At 37.7% G+C, this 15,679-nt stretch overlaps 1 protein-coding gene across 1 annotated transcript; it reads right to left on the minus strand.

The window, feature by feature from the left end:
- Positions 1-166: 166 nt before the first annotated feature.
- On the minus strand, positions 167-13,698 carry LOC106930642 (aminopeptidase Ey-like). The gene is made up of 21 exons (XM_015008317.2): positions 13,671-13,698; positions 8,960-9,659; positions 7,171-7,313; positions 6,833-6,972; positions 5,827-5,953; positions 5,557-5,711; positions 5,368-5,481; positions 5,141-5,284; positions 4,948-5,013; positions 4,806-4,871; positions 4,286-4,458; positions 4,097-4,173; positions 3,841-3,974; positions 3,704-3,759; positions 3,461-3,608; positions 3,241-3,332; positions 1,558-1,668; positions 1,242-1,409; positions 930-1,070; positions 626-707; positions 167-489 (listed from the first exon to the last, which is right to left on the minus strand). Exons 2-21 carry the CDS (start codon positions 9,541-9,543, stop codon positions 334-336), a joined length of 2,877 nt encoding a protein of 958 aa, XP_014863803.2. The 5' UTR covers positions 9,544-9,659; positions 13,671-13,698; the 3' UTR covers positions 167-333.
- Positions 13,699-15,679: the final 1,981 nt, after the last annotated feature.

A 15,679-nucleotide genomic window follows, 5' to 3' on the forward strand; every position in this document is an offset into this window, starting at 1 on the left:
AATATGATGATGCATAAATAGAATCTGTTTCAGAACATTGTAAATTTCAGCCTAAACATGTAATGAGGTGAAATATGCTTCAGGTAAGATATTAGAGAAAAAACAAATGTTGTCAAGGACACGTAAAAAAATCAGGCTTTCTCCCCCCCCTGATAAAAAGCACACATATAATCAAATAAATTTATTTAATAAAATATTTTTTTTTACCAAACGCTTCATTAAAAATATTTGATCAAAAAATATCCACAAAGTTTAAATACATGGCTGCTTTCAGGCAAAAGAAAAAAAAAAAGATTTGTAGAAAAATCTGTTGCATGATTTATCCTCTGTACACTACATTCCAGATGTTTGACTGCTCAACCAATCAGACAGTGGTTTCTTGTTTAGGGCCACCCATTTCATGTTGGCCTTGGTTCTCTCCAGCACTGGATCAAATATCCCAGCTGCTGAGCCAAGCTTTGCTTCAACCTCTTTTTTGAAAAGCTCCAACTATAGAAGAGAGGGTGGGAAAACCAAAATCATTTCCACGTACCATCAAAAAAGGATTTTTTTTTTTTTAAGAAACAGCGTCACCACCTTTAATTCAGTTATAAGGAATTTAAGAGTTTAATTATTAAATCCGTACCTGTTTGTATTCATACTCAGTAGAGAATCGTTCCGTCAGTCCATTAATAATACTTCCAATGGAAATTGTTCCTCTGCCATATCTGAAGAAAGAGAAAAAAAACAAACAGAATGGTGTCATTTCTTGGACTAACATTCAAGTTAGCAAACAAAGCTGCTTTGAGGGACACTTTAATACAAATGTTTTTATTATTATGTATTTTGCTGATTTACTTGCTGCAACAGCACATGACTAACCCCATCCAAACGAGATGGTTAGGAAACACAAGCAACTTGCAAAATCTTTGAATACTGCGAAAACTCACTCGTTTAATATGTAGAGCCAGTTGGCTCTAATAAAATCCCAAGCCAGAGGTTGGCCGACTGGGTTACGTCCAATGTAAATAAAAGTATAAGATACATCCTGCTTCCGGATCTTCTCTGGATCCAGGCAGTACTGTAGATACCTGAACAAAATAGTTTTGTTGTTATGAGAGTCAAACTAAAAACACAGAAGTCTCTCAAACCATTTCAAAATCACACAATAAGCATTGACCATGTGTGTGTGTATGTGTGTGTGTGTGTGTGACAGAGTGAGAGAGAGAGAGAGAGAGAGAGAGAGAGAGAGAGAGACCAACCTGTTTAACAGCCAGGGCTCTTGGGTGCAGGACAGAGCATACATAAGTTTTTCTGCCTCTGAGGCAATCGTGGCGTTCTTGTACATCTCCCATGCAAAGTCCCATTGTGCTTTTCCTCCAGCTGCAATCGCATTGCAGTACACTGTGGACTTCAGGTTGGCATCGATGCTGTAAGGTTTAGTAAAAACAAACCAAAACAATTCTGTAAAAATGCTTATGAATAAGGAAGGTCCAAAGGGAAATACCAAGAACTCAATGAATTGGAAGAAACATGCTGGAAATATTACAAGAGCTCCACTTTCTGAAAAGACTTTACCTGTTGACAGCAGGGTTGTTCATCCACTCTTTAAACCAGCCAGATGTAAGTTCTCTGCAGCTTTCCACTCCTGAGCTGCAGGCCAGGGAGATCGCATTGATCTGATTGTATCTGGACAGAGAAGCACAGCGAGAGACATTATAATGGTTTAATGCAGTGATTCCCAACCAGTGGTACAAGAGCACATTACAATGGGTACGTGGAAACATTTCATATTTTATTTACCAGATGATAGGTATCAATTACTCGCCAGACACATACACTGTGCCCCAGTAAAAACATGTCTGGAATGACCCAAATGAAAAATAATCTAAGTTTTTTTCATCCAGAGCAAAAAAGTAACAAACAAAAACTGCATGTGGAAATGATGAGAACAAGTGGCATCAGTGCTGTGCAAGGCTCTAATGCTCCGCAATCAAAAGAGACACGGAGAGAGAGAAGACACAGACAAAGGTCGCAACACAAGAACCCGCAGAAGCAACAGCAGTTAAATATGGATAAATGGCTCGGCTGGAACATCCTGTTACTCTGGATTTAGGAGAGTTCATCAGAGTCCAAAAAAAGCAAGAAGGAGGCCAAACCTAAACCTAAGCAGCACAGTGAAAACTATAATTTGTAATTTTCCAATAAAACTCATTGAGTGTGTATGCAGTAAATTCCCACGGTTCCTTTAGCTGTTGGACAATTACTTTATGTCTCTTCAAATATAACACATTTCACATACTGACACACACTAACACAAACATACTGACACATTTCAGTAACAGAGGTGTCACAGCTGTGATATAATGGATACATTTTTGATTCAGAGAAAATCTTAGGTATGAAGAGCAATTAAGAGAACACGCGGTACTGAGATGAAGTCACTAAGGGGGTAAGCTTAGGATGAGCGATACCATGTATGCAATTAAAATTAAAAAGTGCAAGTTGGGAAACGTCTGGTATTCATCTTACTGACTTCCTCCTTATTCGTCTCACTTTTTTCTTTTTCCTGGGAGCAGAATGGGAGGGAGGGTATAACAGTGAGTGTGTCTCACTTGTATATCCTGAAGAGCATACACTGTTCTTTGAAGTAGAACATATAATGTTTGAAGAATGTTATGTGTTTATGAAAGCACATTGTAGATACAGACAAGGTGAATGGGAATACATATGTCTTACTTAAATGGCATGTTCTCTTGTCATTCCCAATTTGAAAAGTAACTGTGTAAATGTGTCCCTTTGATACTTTTCACCTCAAGAACACTAGAGATCATGCATTGTGAACTGAATATTCCCAGAGACTGTGATCAACCTAAAATGTCAAGGACAGATACCAAAAATACTTTTGCTACATTTATTTTATCTGACTCTTTCAAGGGTTCCAATAACTTGATCTATTATAAAAAATAAATAAAAAAACATTTCCTAACATGGGATTCATTTTCTGCCTGAAATTCCAATTAAAATTTGGACGTCTTTAATTATTTCAGTGTGAGATTTGTAACATAAATTAAAGATACATTTATATTAAGCTTTTTGCATGTCTTCACCACTGGGTTGAGTGGTAAAGACATGCAATGTATGTGCACTGTATGTGACAAAAGAGCAAGGTCTTCATGGTAAAATAAATAAATAAATAAATAAATAAATAAATAAATAAATAAATAAATAAATAAATAAATAAATACAAAGCATCCTTACTGATCTGTGTGCTTTTCTGGGATCTTTGTCCAATTCACAGTGAGATCTCGGAAGTAATGAAACAAGGGGGTGACCTGTTTTTTCATGTAGGCCTGAGGGATAAAGACAAAACATAAAGATTTTGACATAATTATTTTTGTTCTGTGATGATATGAGGCATTTACATTTAATTTTCCACCTATGTTGTCTAATATCTTTAACTTCACAATATTGAACAAACCTGCATGGGTCCATACAACTCACTGCGGTCAAACATAAGAAAGAAGTAATTCAGGTTACGCCTGGCTGTCTCCCAGGGCATATATTCAACTTCTTTATTCAGGAATGTAGTCATCCTCAGAGCCAGAGTTGTCTCAATTATGTTTGCCCTGAAAATAAAAAGAAATTAAACTCCTTGTTTTTTTTTCCGTTTGTTTCTTTACAGAAACTCAACTCCAATATTTTTCCAAAAGTGTGATCTCACTTTGCAAGATTAAAGGCATCATCAATAATCTGAGCCCTATTGATCACAGGAATTTCCTAGAAACAAAGAAACTGTCATGAGCAGCATATTCAGACATTAATAACAGAAATAAAGTAGCGGCACTACACGAGTTGTACTTGATGGTTTAAGGTCAGCTTGGCAATAAGACGCTCCCAGTTTGTTTCGTCGTAGTTGACTCTATAGAAACCAGTCATGTTTACGTTGGCCACCAACCAATCAGAGGCACCAAGAACCAGGTCTGTGTTTGTGTCTAAATGAAAAAATATATATATATATATTATCAATAATTATTAGTTTAATAACAATTGGTATCACCACCGTAATCTTTCTATGAGTGGCTCATAATATTTGTTGGCTTGAAATGATTCTTACCTTCCTTGTTAAGAAGCCAGTACTGCTGTTCAGAACCGCCAGTCTTAATCCAGGTAACAGGGACAAACCATTCGTAGCTGGAGCCAATTTCATAAAATCACACACACAATTGAAAACAAACAGCAAATTAAGTTTTGCATAGCGCATTGTTAGGTATGCGTGAATCCTCCATAAGACGCTGAATCCTACTTGAACTGTGAAGGTGTGTCCACAACAGAGTCTGGATCCAGCAGAAAGTGTTGCTGTGTGATTTTTCCAGTCTGGGTGTTGATGGTGACCACTGGGAAGCCCATTTGTAGGATCCATCGGTTCATAATGACCTCCACAGAATGAGGCAGTTCTACACCAGCTTTATCTACTGCCTAATAAAAAGAAACATTCAATGAAAAAAAAAAGAGTTGAAATTTGTTTGAGAGCAGCTGTTCAAGCCTGAAAATTATGTTTTTCTTCTTAACCTTTAAAAAAAGATAACTTATCAAGTTTTTTACATGGGGCATGGTGATTTAACCCCTTCACTTTTTATTCTTTTCCAATTTCCTGTTACACGGGGTTTGTGGAAAATGATATTTCACTTTTATTTTTTTTATTTTTTTTTAGCTCTGACTGGTTGTTTACAAAATGTGCTTTGTATTTGCTTAAGTATTTCCCAAACTTTTAAGTCAAAGCTTTATTTCCAAGAAAGCTGTGCAGATACATATTGATGTCTTACCATTTGTAGGTGCTTCCAGAGGTCTTTGTAGGATGTGGTGTTATACGCAAACTCCTCTAAATATGTCTGCAGATAGATCTCTGTTATTATTAACACAATATTGAAATTATTAATGCTTTTATCTCTTATAGCCGCTACTCACGTGAAGTCCTTTAGAAAAGACTGTTTCTGTAATAAAGTCTGAGAGCATTCTGAGGACTGCTGCACCCTGCAATGAAAAAACAAAGATTTTAGTTGGAGAGCCGTGATGACGGAGTCCTCAATGTATCTTCATAAAACGCAGTGACATTAACACTGCGATAGAGTCTGTTTGGATCAGAGATGATATGGTTTACCTTGCTGTATGTGATGGAGTCAAACAGTTGATTAATCTGATCTGGTTTCAGGACTTCCTCCTCTTTGGAAGAGAGGGGGTGGGAGTAAGCTGAGGCATCCACCCTCATCACACCGACAATTTCATTAAGAACAATTAAATCTTTCTGTGAAGGAAACAAATAGATGTCAAGACAGATTTCTTCCCTTCAAGACCTTCAAGTTTTCTCATCGAAACACCCAAGCTCACCATATTCCAGTCAGGCTCAGCGTAATCAGCTCCTAGATAAGACACATAGGTGGCGAACCCTTCATTGAGCCACAAGTCGTTCCACCACCTCATGGTCACCAAGTTCCCAAACCACTGAGAGGAGAAATCTACAATAAATACATATACAGTTTAATATATTTCGCTTACAAAGGGCAAGCAATACATTACCATATGAGCTAGCTCATGAGAGATGACAGTTGCCACCCACTCTTTGTCTCCATTAGACGACACTCCAGGATTGTACAGGAGAGCTGTCTCTCTGTATGTGATCAAACCCCAGTTCTCCATCGCTCCAGCGCTAAAGTCAGGAAGAGCAATCTGGTCTAAAAGCAATAACAGAATTCAGAGCAGGTCATGTTTTATTCCTCGCAAACATCTGAGCCATAGGAACATAATCAGGTAATGCAAGCAGATTGAGTAGTTTCTTTGGACCTCTACCTGACTTTTTGAGAGGGTAGGAAGAGTTGTAGTAGTTCTCAAAAAATGCCAATATGGGTCCAGTCTTCGCCAGTGCATAGTTCCCCTGGCCTTCTTCAATGGCCTTCCTGCGAGCCCAGATCCTGATCTAAGACAGGTGGAAAACAGAACTTCAGCACCATCACAAAACGCTGATGATGTGATCTGATGTTTGAGTCCAGCAGAGGGCAGCACAACTGTATCCCTCGTTGTATTTCATTAAGTTCAATCATTTTGCTTCTACTAATGTTTTGCGTGTTCAAGGATAACATTAACAAAGAATACAGCACTTATAGTTTATGTTATGGGCATCTTTGTGTTGATGGTTCTTGAAAGTTTGACTCCTCCAGCTGCAGTCCACACCTTCATAATCACCCTCAAAATATTTCGACTGGCTCTGCTTCACAATTTCTTCAAGGCTGCAGTTATCACTGTTGCCTATGCACCTTTTTCTATCCTTCTTCACTCATCTGATCAAGTTTCCACTGATCCGCTTGGATCCAGCGCTCCTTGTGGAGGGTGTCATTGACTGTCTGCTGGATAAATGTGCCCTAACATAAAAAATTCTGCATTTAAATTCTTTTAATGTGTTATTTCATGGTGTCCTGCCCTGGTTATTGTTATGATCCTGCATCAATCTGTTTTATTAAAGATCAGGGTTCAAAGGAGATCTGAGTGTAATATTTAACTGATGTTTATTGCTTTACATCCATGTTGTTTTAGCAATAATTCACTTACATACCAGCTTAATTATGTTTTTCTCATTATTTTCCGCCTTCAGAGCTCATAAGAGACCGTTTCATTGTACAAATTTAAAAGGAAAGTTACCAAGCTTCATTAACATTAATGTTAACAAGCCAAAGCCTGTTGAGATTTCAATACATATATATAAGTTTCACCCATTAAATAAAATCAAGGAATTATATTAGAATAGTTATGTTTACGATTCTGGCTGTGTTGTTTTTTTTTTTTCTTTTTTTATAATTACCAAGACACCTGCATCCGGATTCGTCCCAATGTATGCAAAATCACATACAACGAAAGCCAACAAGTATGTTGACATGATCTCAGTAGGTTCGAAGCTGGTCTCAATTAAGCTCTCTCCATTCACAGTGATGTTGACAGGATCTATGAAGGATCAAAAACAACAGCAGGTTCACAATCATGTGTTTCCACATGTAACAACAGGAACCAACTGTTAATACATTGGTGTAGTTGTTAAGCAAGTCGCTGTCTACAATGAACCAGAAAGAAGAGAGCAAGTTAATTTATCTTAATGACATGTACAAAAACAGTCATTTCCAGATAAAATGGGCACACACTTACCGTAGTTGATGGAGTTAGACAAAGCCACAGTCCCCTGAGGATGAATCAAGGTCATGTGGAAGACGGCTTTCATTGCTGGCTCATCGAAGCAGGGGAAAGCTTTTCTGGCATCTGTTGGCTGCATTTGAGTTGTTGCTACAATTCTGATAAAGCAGGAAACCCAGTCATTAATCTAACATACAGCTGAACAAAATGTGTGTATAAAACCGATTTTATACATAATTCCATTGGAATTTCCTGAAGATCATTAAATTGTTAAATGTGTATTATACGTTGAGGAATCTGTGCGCGCACTGCATCAAATTAAGGGTTTCCTAAGACGTTTAAGCCCCAGGTAGTTGATGTTGTATCCAGTGTAGATTACTGATTTTTCGTCTTGGAATGACCACTTTAAATTATCAAGAAGAAAAAGCAAGGTGCACTTTTTCACGCAAGTTTCAATGACATGTAAAGGATCTTCATCTCACTTTCCAGAATACATGATACCTCAAGCTGTTGCCATCCAGCAAGAAATCCCATTTTTTCTGAAGCACTGACCAGTATGCACTCCATTTCTCCAACCGAATTATTGGTTGGAGAAAGGTACCACGCCCTCCATCCAGGGTTGAGCAGGTATACAAAACAAATAAATGATTAAATAAAAAAACTTATTTTTGTATCTTTGGACACAGAACACAGTCTTTCCATACCTGAAAGGAAATGTAAATGGCCATATGTGAATTTGTAACTTCTGTTTAACTATTGACTATATTGTATTTACATGGTCCATGAAGAGCTGTGAAGGTGTTCAGCTAAGCTAGGTTTATCCTGTGTTTTTACTAAACACATACAGATGCATCTCAATCAACTAAACTATCAGTAATAGAATATTTTCATTCATTTTATTCAAAAAATGAGACTGGTAGAGATTTTACAAAAAGAGTATTTCAAGTATTCATTTCTGCCCATTTTGATGATTATGGCTTACAGCAAATAGAAACTCCAATATCCAGTTTCTCAGTAAAAAAAATAGAATGTTATGTAAGACCAAAAAGAGAAGGATGTTTAATACAGAAGTCTTATGATGTGACTAATACAAGACTGCTGACCTGACAGCTACGTGGTCAACAGTCACTGACACCCTCCAGAAGAAGTGAAAGCCGTAAAAGGTAAATGGGAAAGAGACAGGCTGTCGACAGAGTGCTGAATCCAAATTTGGGGGAAGTTTACAAGGACTGGACTGTAGCTGCAGCCGGCTTTAGACCACCTCAGGTATCCTTATGCTTCAAGTTTCATGGAGATGCTGCTTCCCTTTTCCAGCTGGACTTGGCACCTGCCCAAACTACCTAAAGCACTAATACCTGGTTTAACTGGACAACTTGCTTCATCTAAACCTCAGAAGGAAGTACTGTCAACAGGAAGATGAGCGATAGATAGACCCAACAGGGTAGACTAACTGGAGGCTGCTAATGGAGCAATCTGACTTCTTTAACACCTTACCAGTCACAAGCTGAACTCTTAGCTGTGTTAGCTATCCACGTTAATAGAAATAAAGGCCTAAATAGTACATAAATAAACATTTTTAAGGATACCCTAATTTATTAAGACATACTTGTATCTATTTGACACCCATCATTGTAAATCCCAGCACAGTCAACATATTGACTTAAAAGAAAATAATATGACTTCAGTTGTATCAAACCTGTTGTGACACATAATGCTACGCTTAAATGCATTTGTCTGAAAATCTCTTTTAAAGCACTGAGTCTTAAATCTGACCAAGTAAAAGGAAAATCATAAAACCTCCTACTTTTTCACGTTGTCTTCAAAGTATTCGCTCCTGTAGAAGCCTCCCAAGTCATCTGACAACTCTCCAACAAACTCTGTGTAGAGCTTGTAAAATTTGCCGGGCTGCAGCGGCTCGTTGAGCTGAATCACCAGGTACTGGGTGGGAGCCTCCAGCCAGGTTTTTTTCAGGGTGGGTGCTGTATCTCCATCCATGGACAGTTTGGCAAGAAATCCATCAAACTTAGTAAAGTCCAGCTTGTTGGCGTGGATGAGGATGAGATCAGTCTCGATCACACATCTGAAAAGAACCTGGGAGTGTCCGGTGAAGACGTACAGACCATCAGTGTTGGGCGTCAGCCGCGGCCGCAAGGTGATGTTATAGTGGACAGGAGAGAGGGTTTTCGGAAGTCTGTAGTAGTCCCAGGGCTCTTTGGGTCCAGATGGTGTGGTTGTACTGGGTCCAGCAGTGGTTGGAAGTAACTCAACATTCTTCGACTTCTCCTGAGCATACAACACTGAGAGGCCAATGATGACTGCTAAAGCTCCAGCAGCTCCAACCAGACAGACTGCTGCCACCGTTTTGCTGATGTAGAATCCACCCGCCATGTCTCCAGCACAGATGAGGAACAACACAGAAGGATGACAGTTACTCTATTTATGTCCTGCCTTTTAGAATCCAACCCAAAAGAGTTAATCATTGATACCGTGGGCAGGAGACTCTGCTGAAAGTGCAAAAACATTGAGATTCGAAATGTTCTAATGATAAGAGTAAAGTCCTGTCCGGACTGTAAACTTCCCGAACAGAGGCTTAAGATAGTGGTAAATAAAGTTTTAAAAGCTGGACTATAAAGATGCACTGGTTAAATTCCTGTTTATGCTCCATCGTGAGTTCTGTGGTGGATCATTTGCAGCAGATCTCTGTCTGTCCTGGTATGTATGAACACAGCTTTTATGTTTCCGGTGTGCCTAGATGTGGCTGTTTAATCGTTAAGAGGGCTGGAGCGGCATCACAGAGGATAGTAAAATCAAGTTAAAAGAGTCTAAACTTTTATGTTTTTTGTCACTCAGCTTTAATCTCATTTTGAAAGAGAGATGTGTACAAAGCAAATTCAGTGTATGAAAAGGCTCCAACAGTCAGTCTATTAATGCTACTGCTTTCAATTGCCTTGATTCTCTGGGTGATAAGGCACTGTGAAAGCTGCCTATCATTGAAAATCATTATCCATTTGGGTTTAACCCCACCTGCCCAGTGAAAGAGAGTCCAACTGGAGGTGGAAACACTCTCTATATACGTTGGATCACAACATAACATGGTGAGGCTGTGGGTAAGAAGGATCTCCGGTCAGCCTTGAAAGAAATCTGAAGAGGCCTCAGTCTCTGCATGACAGTCTCGTGACTGGTCATAACATACCAGCTCAATGTTTGAGCAGCAGAGACGATGGTGTCCTGGAAGACACCATTAGATGCTGGCAAGCTCTGCTTCTCTGCCTCTTTTGCTCTTGCTGCTCCTCATTAAATCTCTGTCTGGCCACATGGTTAGAAAGCTAATCTAAGAGACGTTAGAGTCAGCGATTTGATCCTTGCCAACTGTGATTGATGGAAGGGATGGTTTGAACTTCCCTTTTCTATCTTTTTTTTTTTTGGTGCTGCTCTGCAGTCACAAAACCTCCCTCTTAACTCCTCTTGGATTTGGGGTTCAAGTACTTTTTGTACCCTTGAGATGCTAATCATGTGCTCCAGCTGGTGTTATAGTTACGCATCATAACTGCCTGAATGTAAATCAGATGGAATAATCATCAAAAAAAAAACATGCCTCTAATAGAAAAAAAGAAGACTGAAATATTTTTAAGTGAATAAATCAGAAAGAATAGAACCGAGCGACTCCAGCATGCTGCCACCTGGAGCTGCACAACTATCATCACAATCAAAAGACAATCTGAAGAGACTTTTATACAACGTGAAACCCAGGAAACTACTTTTTGTTACTTTATGACTTTTACTGAAGTTTGTGGTTGTAAAATGACTAAATGTCGGGAATAGAAGAGAAGATAATTCATTAATCTGGAATACTCATATACTTGTAGAATCATTCAAACTCATAAAGATTGGGTTCAACAATCAGGATCTGGCAGGATTTTTGGTAACACTTTATTTGAAGGGGGTTGGATAAGACTGATATGACACTGTCATAAACATGAATAAGCCTTCATGAATATTTATGACTGTTGTCATAAACTTCATTCAGTAAATTATGACACTTTTAATACAAAGTTGACATTATTCAAAATGTCTTTGATATGACAACTTGACATTAACCAAGAAATCATTACTGACATAAATTTGTTATAAAAGTATTATTGATTGCACTTTAAAAATCAGGTAACTTTATGTTATTAAAGATAAAGTTTAAACAGTAATTATTTCTTAGTTAATGTCAAGTTGTCATAACAAAGACATTTTGAATAAAGTCAACTTTGTATTAAAAGTGTCATAATTTACCGAATGACACTTTATGACAACAGTCATAAATATTCATGAAGGCTTATTCATGTTCATGACAGGTGTTATGTCATGTTTATGAAAGTGTCATGACAGTCTTATTCACCCCCCTTCAAATAAAGTGTTACCGGATTTTTTAATTTCATTGATTATTCTTATGGTTTCCAAAGTGGCTTTATATTTTTGATTATCTTTCTGTTTTACTCATGTCAGCTTAATTGCATGTTTTCTATAACCTTCAAGAAAAATGAAGGATGTTGTTTGCTACTTTTCTATCACATTTTTTCAACGAACCAACATGGAACAAACTCAAAACATACAACTCTGCTGGCTGCAGAGAGAGAGAGGGAGTTTATTTCTGTCAGCAAAATTTGGTTAATGTGGGATTGTTTCACTGCACTGACACTTCCAGGCACATAAATAAACAGTCTATCATTAATAGATATTAAGTGTGAATGAACTGTAGGTGTTCTCCCTGAGGCCCTGCTTTATTCAGTCATACACTGAGCAATGATACGCCCATCGAGACTGGATTGACTGCCTTAGTATGTTCTCTGTGAAACAATCCAAGAGTTACGCCTTATTCCTGGAAATAACTGTTTTTTGATGTGTTTTTTTTTTTTTGCTGTCAGTAAAGACTTTTTCATGCAGTCTCTCCACTGGGAGTGCTAAACGACTGGAATCTGGCTCAAATGCAAAATGCAACATGAATGATGGAGTGTTACTATTTTGCTAATAATAACAACTATTCCTTCTTACCACCTGTTAGTTAAGTGAAATAAATAGACAACTAATCATTAGCAAACATAAGTTCCATGGGATAGAAGGTGGCTATATCTTTTAATATTGTATATGTATTTCTTTATGTTAACAGATTAATTTTGATGGGAAATCACGCCCAAAGAATCTGCCGTCATCTGGAAAACAGTTAGGCTTACATGTTCATATCGGACCTTTCATGAATGAACATAAAAGATCAACTGAAACTTTGCAAAGCTCATAAAACATGCGACTAATAAAATTTCTGTGTAGAAGAAATAATTAAAGTTTATATCAGCAAATTAGATCATGCCAAAGTTGATAGTGCTAATTCTAAAGTTGTGAGCAAGGAAGCTTCTAAGCCTAAACACAGAAGGTGCCAATGAATGGTGGTACATTCTTAACTCTGGTTGTCAAATAAAATATTTACATGGCGCGATGTTGGACTAAATTTAAAAATATTTATTATTATATATGCATTTTGTTTCAGCTGTGGAGCTCACAAAATGGGACCGATCAGATTCTTTAATGTTTGCAGGCACTGAGAGGGTAACTCTTCCTGGAGGATCAACCACAAAGTTGCTCCATTTAGATGGAGTCCATTTTCAGTGAAACTGTAAAGCTGCCACTGAGTTTTTAAAACCAAGCCTTAGAGTGGAAGTGTGAACTACTAGGCAGGAACTTTTCCCCTACTAACATTAAAAAATCTATTACAAATGATCATGTTAGAGTGAATACAGATTTTGTAACTTATGAAGAGGCACTGAGTTTATACTTCAACATTTAATTATGATCACTTCAGAGTCTAAGAGATTCACAGATGATTAACAAGTAAAGCCTGAGAGATGCTTGATTTTAGTTGATTATCTTAAATTATTTTTTAGGGCAATTAGAATTACACCTGTGTAATTAAATGCAACAACATCAAATTTTACAGAGGTAGGATAAAATAATTTTAGGTGCCAAAATACTGCAAAGAGTAAAGCCAATAAAAGTATTTTTTGAAGTTTACTATTGTATTTTTTGTCTTAATAAGCAAGGTGAGTTTGAAACACAGGAAAAACTGAAAAGGTTTTCACTGAAAGGATGAACATCATCTTTGCTTCTCAGATGAATCTGTTTTGATTTTTGCTCTTTCCAAAAGGGATGTTCAACTCCCAGAAGAAAAATCTATGTAATCACAGAGGAATGCAAAAGCAGTAATTAACTCTCATTGGCAGCTTGAAAGAGATACTTTTTTTAAGGTAAAATGCCGGTTCCTCCTGTCACAGCAAAGCAACCCTTCTGACATAATCCTCAAAGCGGATTTCCGTGTGAGCGCATGGTGAGAGTTAAAAAAAACGACAGTGTCCTGTCTGAAAGAGTACCTGAATTATGTGCGCGGAAAGACATATAAAGCAACAGGAAACTAAACTATTCCATCATTTCTCAATTTAAGGCTTTTCTCAGTGGATTCAGCCACTTTTCTAACTTACCTTACAAAGTCCTTAGAAGTGCTCTGCCTGTCAGTGCCATATGGGGAAACTTTTCCCCATAATTGAACACGGACAAAACATTTACTGGCACTCATTTTGGAACTTGTTCCATCACGTCTATTGACATTTTTCAATGCATGTTATCACATGCATCTCTGTGTTTTTTCATGCTTGTTATTATTGTGAAGCACTTTGGGGGGTTTTGACTTGTGAAAGGTGCTAGTTTACTTCCTTACACTCTGACTGTGCCTAGAAGATTTTCTGTGTTGAAGGCATTGATGATACTGGCATCTTTTCATCACAAAGGTGGGACTCTATTTAATTCTAACAAATATAAATTTCTTATACTGTTTTATTATACAAAGTCTAGCCATAAATACGCCCCCTTTCAGGAAAATGTGATGCTTGGAGTGAATTCAAGTGATACCGTACTTTCTGGAATGCATTAATGTAACAGAAAACCTCAACACCTCACACAGGAAGGTTTTTGTTCAAGTGTAAACACACGTGATTTTGTACTTTTTTTCACTTGTCTTCTTCTGATTATTCATGTCAAACTGAAACAATGAGGAGAGAATACAATGATGCTGGATTGATGTAGCTGTGTCTCCAGTTTCACTCCCATATCCTCAGGTGTTTGTAATTTTTACTGGACAAGATCCAACATGGCTGAACCCCAATAATAATAAGTTCAACATGGTTATGACTGTAGTAACCGGTTTCAATGACTTATCAGCCTCCTTTTTAATAGTCTAGTGAACTTTTAAATGTCAGGATGTCTCTCTACACCTCATTAGCTTATTACTCCAATCAAAAAAAGACTCTTGCTCGAGTATCTCATTATCATGCCCGTTGAGCAACGTTTGTTATCAGCCCATGTCATCACCTTGAACTGTGCTACGCCGAGCATTTCAGACAAGTAAAAACAAGGGAGGTTTCCTCAGTAGGCCATCCATCATTTGTTTTAAACCAGAACAGATGCTGAGCTTTTTCCAGAATAGCATAGGTTTATGTATTTCTGCGACGAAACACAGATAAGAAATACCTCAACTTCAGATGACTCTGATTGTGATCTCTAACCAACTACATAGGTTTTATTTTGGTTTATTAATGAAATATCGCACTGCCACAGAAGTTAATTTTCTCAAAAGAGACATCAGAGAAGAATCTGACCTTATAAAGATCATTCAGATGAAGAAAAGTAAGCCAGGTGTGTTAAAATACTAACGGAACACTCTTGTTGATTAGATTGTATCTGTCACAGCAGTATGCCACTTACAGAGCCAAAAGATCTCCCTTTGTGAGGGAAGAATGTATAATTTGGTGGGGGACGATGAAAATGTCATTTCAGACATGGAAAAAAAAAACTTACAGGGCATCCTTTTGTAAAATTCAAATTTGACAGATGACACACCCATAAATCAAGACAAGACGGGTACCATGATGCTAATCCTTCCCTCAGAACCCCACCCTTTTTAACATGGGGTGGGGTTGGGATGGGAGTGAAAGTCCCACTCCAAATATGGAGTAATCACGCCCCCTCCTCCCACAAGGAAGTGACATAATGGCATGTGTCAATGTGGGAATTGACATAACAGCATGTGTCAATGTGGGAAGTGACATAACAGCATGTGTCAATGTGGGAAGTGGTGTAACTGGATGTGACGTCTTTCTGATCATGTTCATGGAAAACTATGTTTCCATATGTGGTAAGGTTTAAACAAGATTTCTCTTAAAACTCATGAATTAGCTGTAAATCTATTTTACTAACTCTTAGAAGCACCTTAAAGCATCTAGTAGTAATTCTAGTGTTTGTACTATTAGAAGAATCTGGAATAAGTTTTATTGAGCTTTAAGTTATTGAGTATCTGGTGAAACCAATGAAGTAACATAGCTAAAAAGTTTTGGAGAAAATATAAAATTGAGATGTTTTTTTTAAGACTTCCTCTACTAGAGCGTTATTTTACTGCAGCATAATCTGGCCTCAGAGAGAGAATCCTCACACAGCC

Source organism: Poecilia mexicana, unplaced genomic scaffold (assembly GCF_051168715.1).
Source record: "Poecilia mexicana isolate PSO_F unplaced genomic scaffold, ASM5116871v1 scaffold_3, whole genome shotgun sequence".
NCBI classification, from domain to species: domain Eukaryota; kingdom Metazoa; phylum Chordata; class Actinopteri; order Cyprinodontiformes; family Poeciliidae; genus Poecilia; species Poecilia mexicana.